The 10,524-nt window shown below is 37.8% G+C and overlaps 1 protein-coding gene across 1 annotated transcript; it reads right to left on the minus strand.

The window, feature by feature from the left end:
- Window positions 1-1,333: 1,333 nt before the first annotated feature.
- On the minus strand, window positions 1,334-10,521 carry LOC139145901 (replication factor C subunit 2-like). Its single transcript, XM_070717346.1, has 9 exons — window positions 10,270-10,521; window positions 8,824-8,935; window positions 7,924-8,030; window positions 6,122-6,223; window positions 4,840-4,940; window positions 4,118-4,275; window positions 3,460-3,525; window positions 2,755-2,949; window positions 1,334-2,361 (listed from the first exon to the last, which is right to left on the minus strand). Exons 1-9 carry the CDS (start codon window positions 10,386-10,388, stop codon window positions 2,257-2,259), a joined length of 1,065 nt encoding a protein of 354 aa, XP_070573447.1. The 5' UTR covers window positions 10,389-10,521; the 3' UTR covers window positions 1,334-2,256.
- Window positions 10,522-10,524: the final 3 nt, after the last annotated feature.

Genomic DNA, 10,524 nt, shown 5'->3' on the forward strand with positions numbered 1-10,524 from the left:
TGACTTGTATTCAGAAGAAATGAATCAAGTATAGGATAAAGCCCAAGTACGAGGGCTCTTCTGGTATATAAAGTCCAACCCAACGATAAAATGTCGAGCGAGGCCGCAGGCCGAGACATTTTATCTTAGGGTTGGACTTTATATACCAGAAGAGCCCGAGTACGAGGGTTTTATCCGACTTAAAAACTATCGCCCCTAACTGGTATATTTTCATTTTCAATGTGTTTACGTCAACCGTCCCCTTTGTCAATGTAACATGTTTAGGATATGAATTAAAACTTTTATTTGTGAAATAGCCTCCCAATGTAATGGAACATCCTATAAATGCCCTAGGGCACATTATATAAATGCCCTAGGGCACAGCAGAGTTTGTGTTGCAGCTGGTTTCCGCTGTGTTACCAAATTTTAATATTAAAACGTACCAGATGTCTACAAATTATGACATGTTCATTTTTGATTGGACAGCACTTTACTACGGCGCTGTCATTCGTTTTGGAATTTGGTGACCAAGGCTTTATGAGTAAATAAAACCCCTGAATTGAGCACTCTAATTGGTCAATCAACAGTAGATAGTTTTTAAGTATGATTACTTCCTTTACTGTAGTTTCTGCATGGGGTTAAGAAGCTGATGTAAAACTGAATCCTAACCCTGCTCATGAAATATACAATTAATATCACAAGTTCAAAACTGTTCTTTATGAAATAACTCAATTTTCAAAACTGACATATCCACCCTTTGTCACAAGACTCTAATTCTAATTGTCCAAATCAGCAACATCCATTGTTGTTTTCAAATGTATGTCCAGCATACTTCTAGGTACATACCGGTACTTCCTGTTAAATTTGTTTCCTGTTGGTAGTTATCACCATGGTAGCAGGTTAATAAGTCTTTATAAAAAGTGATATTTTTCAATTTCATGCCACTTGTATTAACACCCTTCTCCACACACTTGCAGATCCATAGATACAGAATTATCTATGGCGGCACCATTAGGTGATTCAATATGCCAAGTTAAGTAAAATTTGGTTCAAGGTCAACGTCTTTGTCAACATCTTTGTCCCTACCTGTTGACACCTACTTGAATGTCCAGCTGGATTGAGGTTATTCTGGACACAAAGGAAATTCATACTGTGTCACAGTGTTATAGTATAAGCCTTCAAGGTAGTCTCATATGTGCAACAGACTTTTTACAAAAAACAGGGTCACCAGTGTGGTTGTTGAACCCAAAAACATGGCAAGTTCATTGTGTTTGTTGGTCAGTGTGGTAAACCAAGGCGTTTACCACTTCTTCTCAGAAAGCTGTTATGTATGTAAAGGGACATTAAGCAATGGTACAGTATGTCTCAAACCATGTTTCTTTTATTACATACATGTAGGTTTCACAAACCTATGACAGCATTAATACTGAAGTTCAAAAACTTAAATCTTCCCCTGACGATATACCGTCAGACATCAACCCTTCTCTTGAATGATTGCCTTCAAAACTGAAATCTGCCTGGGCAGAATATCACAAAGACTTTGAGTAACCCTGCCATCCTTGAGTGTGTCATGTTTCTTGAGGTCATATGTGGAGGGCGATTTTAAATGAACAAGATTTGCAAGGATAGGGAAACCCCAGTTGATAGTCTGTTATTTTGTTTTTCCCTCATCTACTTTCTTTATTCAAGTATTAGAAATTAAATCTGCAGAAGTCTACCCTGTTTATGATTTTAAACAGAATGCAAAATGACCTTGGAACAAAGTACACATCGCAAGTCATTTATTCTGATGAAATGTCACAAATGTCTGCAAAGACACGGGAGTTACTCTGTGTAATAAACATTCAGAGATGAAACTGTCTGCCTAATTCATCCTTTTTGACAACAACAGCTGCTACATCAGTATCAATGTCATCATGCTATCACTTAATGTGTTCATCTCTTATGGCTGCCGTTGAGGGCGCCATCTTTTGTGAAATGCTAACCTTACAGTCATGCTTAGTGTTGGCTTGATAAGAAAATTGTGTAAGCACTCCACAGCAGTGGTGCTCTGAATAGAAAATACAAAAAAATACTTCCATTAGAAATACTCTTAAGACATAAATCTATTGGCAGTAGATAAATGTAAGTATCATTGTTAGAAGTTGTTTGCTGTGAAACAGTCTATTGTTTTGGTCTTTCACTTGCTGTATCGTTTTGGTCTGTCACTTGCTGCACAGTTCTTGACAATCTCCTGTAGTTGATTTCATGTTTCCCGCAATGTCAAGCTTTGTCAGATCATTCTGGTGATTCAGTCTTTTGACACAACCTTGCCAATAATCCTGACATCTGTAACAGAGACTGCACACCTTCAGCTATCCGTAAGTGGGTGTAACCAATCTCCTATGGAAAATGAAAATAAAGGATTGCACTGTGAAAAGCTTCACTCTCATCAAGAAAACTCTAAATCGTTGGCCGACAACAGTATTAACGGTGGCAAGATGAGCCATGGTAACAAATTCGGCATGCAGCAGTACACCAGACATACATGTACCCGGTAATGACACTAGAGGGCTCCCTTGCTATTCTGGGTTCTTCAACAGTCTTGACACAACTATACATTTACAGCAAATTATGAACGTACATCTGAAATAACTGCTGATAGTGACTCTACATAATTTAACAGCATGGGAATGGTATTTAAATATATGAAGTATTCAAAAATATAAAATTTCCCTGCCCTGGAATATATTGCAAACTGTAGTTTTCAACAAATTTCCCAATCTGCAGCCTTACCTTGATGAATTCTAGCTTTATGTATTCAGGTATCTGGGCATTCTTACAGACTCTAAACATATTGTTTATGATATCCTCTGAAGAATATCCCATCATCCATAGATGCTTCATCAGTTTATAAGCTTCATCAATGTTGGCGTCCACACAATGTTGCAACATATTCTTCACAATCAGTGGGTGTGGTTCATCACATACCTACAAAAATGCAGAACAACAAAATATTTTGACAAAGGTATTAGAAAAATAGGATGTAGTGTTTTCTATGTTGTATCACTGGTAAATCTGCACTTTAAAGCCATCCGTGGTTTTTGTCAACCGTTTTTTCTACAACTCTGAATGGGGAAATTTCAGGCTTGGGATTGTATTTTTGATACTTGTGAATAGCAATGACAAAATTACAATTCTAGAGCAGCCCTGATGGATAATCACTGACAAACAGCAGGGTTGCAAGCGTTATGAAAAAAGTGTAATGTCAATTTTTTTTTAAAGTCCCCGTCTGCATTTATAAGTAAAGAATGCCAGAATTTCTATAGGTATAAACAGGCCCTTATGTGACAGGTGAAAAATTTCCAACACTGTCAAAATTGAAAGAGGTCGATATGTCATAGATATCTAACAAGTTGATTTATTGATGAAGGTGAGAAACCTGTCACCTTTGCTTGATGAAAAATACATTTGTAATGAAATTTTTTATGGAAAACACACCTTGAAGACATTTTCTCCGGTGACATCACCAAATCCCTGCCACGTTGACTGCAAGTTATTCAGTGCCTGTGTAAATGTAAAGTGAATAATAGTTAATATTGAAGTTTTCATTCTGGGTGAAGGTAATACAAAAACGACAGAAAATGAATCACTTAAAATACAATGCATGTATGTCATCTTTTTGCTCAACTGACTGCAGTCATTCTCTAGGTCAGCATATATCTGGCAAATATCGCTATGTGACTGACACAACTGATTGTGTTCATACATTGTCTTATGTTTTGAATCTCAAAAGGCTCTTTATCATCCATCTTTCTTATGCAATTCTAACATATCCAAATCATCCCTCCCAATTTATTATCCCATTGTGAGAGAACTGTCCTGCATTGACCTCAGACAGTACGACTACTACGTGTGGATATGTGAAACATCCAGGACATACATACAGTGAAAATGTGTTGTAGTTGTCAGTGTGCAGTGGTCCTGAGTTATACTTATTAGCATAGGAACAACAGCCCACTTTTGATGTCATCACATTCCTGAGCAGTGGTTCTGGCAAGACCTCATAACCTGCAGTTACTCACAGCTATGCTGCTCATGGTGCACTTTGTGTGCCGATCAAGCGCAGACGCATTATAAAATCTTATAACATTTGTACCTGTCTCATATCTCCCTGTGATGTAAAAATAATAGCTTCCAGTCCACTGTCATCTGACGTCACTTTTTCCTTTTCAATGACTGTCAACAGACGATTTAAAACCTGAGCATCTGTTAGCTTGGAGTACCTCAAAACAGCACATCGGGACTGAATTGGTTCTGAAAATTAATAACACCACATCTTGAGTGAACAGTTTTATTTGACGGTCATAATTCATTCTTTCAAAGAAAGAAATTGTTTGCAGTGAAATATTTAGCAGTCATTAAACAAAAACCTGTATAAAATTTGGATCTGAAATAGATCATAGCAGATACACAACTTTTATTATAATAATGTTGCAAAGCCAGAGAAGTATCTAATGAAATTCAATATAGTAACCTGCAATTTCAAAATAAAATTGCAAGGTCTTGTTAACAAAACAAGCCAGCCATTTCTAAAATTCAGAAATGATTTCAGCTTTTCACATCAAGATCCTCACATGTGTGTATATATACTAAATATCACCTAACACTGTCACACGTTTTGTTTTCCAAAAGAAAACATAATTTCAACTTTTGCTGACTTTGGCTACCATTCTTGAAACTAATTCAGAAATAAAACTACAGTATGTATCAGAAAATCTGGTCAATTTCTTAACTACATGAATATACTCTCTGCCATAATGGCATGGGAGCATAAAAATCTGATGCGTTGGACAGAAAGCATATCCTGGCATTGCTTACCAATGATTTTATCTGATGTGTTGCAAGCTAATGCAAAGCGAGTGGTTTTGGAGTAAATCTCCATGGTTCTCCTCAGTGCCTGCTGCGCTCCATCTGTCATACTGAAAACAATCATAGGACGATACTTTTTCATCAAGATGTGTGGACTTTGTTGAAATATCATAATAATGTTATTTTCTGACAATATAATTTACTGTCTAAATTAATCCTCTTTCTACCATGCTCCATAGACAAACCATAGAAATAAATACAACTTGAGAGAAAGGGGATTAACTTCTTGTTTACATAATATTATATAGGGCTCAGCCCTTGGTGTCGCGCCAGGGGTTAAGATTGGCAATGTTATTTGTATTGATTCATGATAAAATGTAATTAATTGTTACTTCATAAACGTATATATGACAACTATGCCCAGTTTCCCTCTGATGAAAGCAGTTCACGTACGTACACGCGCGGACGTCAAACCCTGCAGCAGTGCAGGTAGGCCTATAGATTTTCTGTAACGTGTAAAAATTTTGGACAAAAATTGGCAAGTTTTACATTGATAACAGCCTATTGCGTTAAACAAGGGACGTATCATGCAATCATTATCATTGCAATGGTAACCGCACTGCCCAACTTCCACTTGCAAGCTGAAAACTATAGCGTTCCGTCTAAAAACTGGCAATTTTTGAATTTAATTATTGACACTGGGGGCGCTTTTCTAAAATTCAATCCCAGCATTCTTTGCGTATGCCACCGTTCATATGCGCGACTGTTTTCTCCCTTTATCTATATTAACGATATTCTGTATCAGCGACAAGGTGCATAATAACATTTACTGGCTAATAAAAGAGGTATATTTTATAAATGGCATGTTATATAATAATAATTTGTTTCGTATTTGTTTATTTACGAGTACTCAAAAAAAAAACATGGCGGCGCCCACGAAAGAAGGGTACACTTCCGGTTACTCGCATAGTATATTATGAATAAGCGCATGCGTAGTCAGTAAGCCGCTGGCGCGACTATTATCCTGCATAAAATCAGCACAATCGTGCAGTTAGCCAATAAGCATTTTCACAGTTGTTTTCTACTATGATATCACACATTTCCGCACTGAAATTTTCAGGAAAAGTGCTCAATATATTCAGATCAAGATTCACACTCATCCATGAGGTTTACTTTCCAGACAGAAATGTATACTGGATCTTAGGGACATGAAAATTGCTGAGTACAAAACCAGATAAACAGAGCTCAAATGAATGAACACTACAGACACACTATTTGATGACACTGTTACCTGTCAGCTTCATCCAGGATTATAATTTTATGTCTTCCTTTAGGCAGTGTTACTTTCTGCTGTGCAAACATTTTAATCTTGTTCCTGACAACATCAATACCTCTGAAACAGAAATTATCCTTTCTGTTTGCTAGTTGTTTTTGAGAAAGGTTTATGTATGCAATCAAACTACCACAACTATGTTGTCATTACTGTAGTTAGTTCCAGAGACCAGCTCTGGAACTGTTAGTTTTTGCTCACTTTCCTTCTTTCTTTCTTTCTTTCTTTCTTTCTTTCTTTCTTTCTTTCTCTATTTCCGGTATTACTACCATAGAACATGCTATACACAAATTTTACCTTAATTACCCAGAATGCATTGCGACACGCTTATGACGTCATCGCTCAGCTCGGACGGGTTTTACGGGCATTTCTTGTTTGTTTATTTATTTATTTTTTATTTTGCATTGCTCAACTATCATATTGCGTTCAGCTATTAATAATTCTAGCTTTCTTTCGCTTTGTTTTTTGTTGCTTTTTGATTTTATTTTTCTCTAAATACTCGCCGTACGTGGCGCTATACTGTTTCGCCCGAATGCTCATGGTTGAATGACATTAACAATGGCGACGGATACGATCGTGTTGCTCGCATAGAGAGAGAAAAGTAGGCTTTCCGTAAGTTTAAAAGCGCGGCTGGGCACATCGTGTACCTAGGCGAGGTGGGTGTGCTCGAAAACGAAGATCAATGCAAAATTTGGATTCAAAATCGGCTGTTTTGGCGGAGAGAAACTGCCCGCCGTATTTCTGAGGAGCCACGAGAGGATTTTCCTATATCAGTCTGCGGGGCTATGGTCAGATTGTGGGAGGCCGTTTAATGCCGCTAGCACACAGCAGGGCTAGCCCTGCCATGCAGAGCTAGGCATTCATAGTGAACTGTCTGTCACCGCACCGGCATGCATTGGCTGCACGTAAAAGCAACTCAACTTTCCAAGATCAAACGGTCAGTATCTTGTGAAAACAGCGACATAGCAATGAAAATTGTTTTAGTCTGTGCTTTTAATCAAATGAAAATGCATGTGGCCTCGGTTTTCAATTTCAACGGCCGAGGTCCGATGTTTCCTCTCGTCTGATCATCGTCGTAAACCACGCGCCTCTTTACGGCAACAACTCAGCGCTACCCGTCAAGCGATTGATTTTTGCGTAGGTCAGCGGAGCGAAAATTATTGCTCTGGCTCGCGAGAATGTCGTCTGATATACATTTCTGTGCGTTGTCGCCCCCTACGTATCTGTTGCGTTTTTACCGTACATGTAGGCATTTGTAATCTGTGTACTGTAATTGCCCGGACTGCCTTGCTTTTACTTGCATTCTTTTGTTTACTGCTATCAGCCCTAACTATAGATACGTGCTTGAATATTAAAATCCAAAGCACTCTTTCATTCTGCACCTATCTTTGTCACACATTCTCTTGTTTCTTCCGCTGCTCTCGTCTCTGGAACTTCGCTTTTGCTTGCAAATGCTTTCTAGTTTTTCAATGTTTTTGCTCATACAAAAAATGTTATACTACAGGACAGTAGGGAGATATTAATTCAATTTAACTTTGGCAAAATTTTTGATATTACTTCTCTGTATCTATATCAAACAGAACCAAGAGTGTAAAGCTTAATGGTTGAGTAAAGGATTGACAACAAAAGATGCAACATCAGAAATGCGTGTTTGCAGGAAAGTCACATGTACATTGTAATGTGCTCATGAAATGTTCATCAATTTTGTAAAGTTAATTTTAAAAACAGCTTTTCCCTTTCATTGATGATATTCAACAACTCACCTGTCATTTGACGCATTGAGTTCAAGGACAGCATCTTTGAAAGCTGATCCAAGTAATGTCCTTGCCAAACACAGTATACTTGTTGTCTTGCCAGTACCTGGTGGACCCTGTAAAAAAAATATAAAAGGATTCATTGAATTTTTTGATGATATAGTCTTGATTACAGTTCAATAAACAGATTTTAATATTCCCTGTCCAGTTTTTGCCAAGATAAATGATTCTCTTGTAGATATATTTCTTTTTCTATGATCAGGATTTCTGGGTAGAAGTCTATGAAGACCTGAACAGCCCATAATTATCACTGCAATTGGTATCATGCAGACACACTGCAGTCATCTTTGTACTGTCATGGGACAATTGTTGCATCCATTCCTATCATTAACCCTGCAAAGACTTGTGAACAATTGGTGTTTCAGAATGTTGTACATTGATATTAATGTAACAGATCACAGTCCCTCCACACACGATGGACTGTAAACAGATTAATGTTTTTGTTAGGGTGGTGACCACATAAATTTTACCAGGGTCCACCAGGGTTCCCCTGAGAATATCAAATGCAATCATATTAAAAGACAACAGAAATGTGACCTGGGTTCCTAAACCAGGAAAGTCACATGTAGTGTATTTACATGCCTAACTTATGTACCTTAACCTTAGCAAAAACACTGCAGATTGTCAGTTGTCAGAAACAACATGCCTTGCAACATCCTCACAGGATGAAGTGAGAACAAAGCTTGATTGCGGTGTATTTAGATGTGATACCATCAAAGATAACAAGTCAATTTAACAGAGACAGATGTGAAGAATTATGTGTAAACTGGTGAGATGAAAATGAAACCATGTTATCTGGAATTTTGCCAACTCTGAAAATGGTAAAATTAGAGTCTAGGACAGACTTACAGCAATAATGATATTTGGAACATTGCCGTCTTTGGCAAATACTCCCAGTCTACTGACAGTTTCTTCATTGCCGACAACTTCATCCAATGTCACTGGCCTATACTTCTCAACCCTATTACAAACAAAAGATTTAAAGAATAATAACAAAATTAAAATTGTTGATGTACTTGTTGCAATAATTGACCTTTTTCTCCGTGAGAAATGGAAAAATATTCTACAGATATAATTGGATGGCATTTTTATGTACAGTACAACTTCTACAGTGTTTCATCCAGAGAGGGGAGTGAGGGGATTCCCCCTCTGTGGACATGTTAGCACCTAGTAATTTGTCAAGGGGGAAGGGACCACCCCCATGAAATGGTGCCAGTCACACCTTACAGATACAAGTGGAACACATGAACTGGTCTAGTTAAAGTTGGAAATCACCCCTGTTGATACCATCCTGGATGAAACACTGCTTCTTAGAACTGTACATGCACTGAACTAACAATGTAAACATGAAGCTGTGACATTGATAGCGTTATGCTTCAAATGCTAGACAGGTAGTTGTGTCCTTTTTGTTCGTTGACTTCACTTTTGTAATGATTAAAAAATCCAATTATGTGGTAAGCACAAACCTTGGCCAAGTACCCCCGTACATGCAATAGTCACATGCAATAACTCTACAGCCTGCCAAAATAGACATAAGGGACTGCAAATCGACCATGGTACAAAAAAAGAATATTTGACACTGAGCTCATGGGGAAATGTATTACTCATTAATCCTTTATAAACTTCTGTTTCCATGGAAACCAATCGCATGGATGATGCAGATCATCATTTTCATACTGAACTCCAGGATAAGAAATGACGGAATGTTGAGAAAACAAAACAAAACTCTAGTTGTTATTAATTGCAACGATGTAAATTTTCCCCTCCTCGCATTGTACTGGCTGAGTATCGCTGAGCTCAATGAATCATGATGACAAAGTGACATAAACCACGGTTAACTACCTCTATGCATAAACAAAAATATCACTTACGAGTTTCATCATGCATATGATCATAAATGCCACGTTTTCATCAAATATACTTCGTTTGTTATAGTTTATCGTACCTTTCTCCACCCTCCGATACTATAATTTATAGTCTGTGCTATAATCTACAGTACTGAACAAATAAACAAATACAATCTTCACATTCTTCAATGTAAGTGTCCTGGTGCTCAGTCTCCGGTCTGATCTTGTGTACAAGTATGTTTCACTGTCATGATGTAAATCTCTATTTATCGTACTGATGGACCCGGTCCTTGCACCACCTTGAATAACAAGGGCAGTAATTTGCAGGTAATGGTAGCCTACTGGGACTGGCGAACGGCGAGACTGAAACAACGCACAGCATATTATGCTTTGCGTTGTTTCAGTCTACACTGGAAATGTGAGACTCACTATCTATGATCATACTTACCATGGAAGTTCATAACCTGACGATGATTTCCCAGGTCTCGTCGCTGTTGGCTTTGATTCTTTATTACTGGTACTGGCGCCGTCACCTACTTCCATCGCTTCCCCTGTTTTTTCCTCCATGTTCAGTTTGTTTCAATATTGCTCCCCACGTAAGACTTTCCCGCCATATATTTCTGTAAATACAGATTGCCACCAAAATGTAAAGGACATATCTATTGGACGACTACTACAGAGTAGTAGACTGTGAACGAATAAC

This window comes from Ptychodera flava, chromosome 12 (assembly GCF_041260155.1).
Source record: "Ptychodera flava strain L36383 chromosome 12, AS_Pfla_20210202, whole genome shotgun sequence".
NCBI lineage: Eukaryota > Metazoa > Hemichordata > Enteropneusta > Ptychoderidae > Ptychodera > Ptychodera flava.

Coding starts and splice junctions, on each gene's coding strand:
- LOC139145901 (XM_070717346.1), bottom strand. CDS start 10,388: ATGGAGGAAAAAACAGGGGAAGCGATGGAAGTAGGTGACGGCGCCAGT. Junction 8,031..8,823: donor TTCCAAATATCATTATTGCT/GTAAGTCTGTCC, acceptor TTTTTTTTACAG/GGTCCACCAGGTACTGGCAA. Junction 6,224..7,923: donor CTCAATGCGTCAAATGACAG/GTGAGTTGTTGA, acceptor TTTCTGTTTCAG/AGGTATTGATGTTGTCAGGA.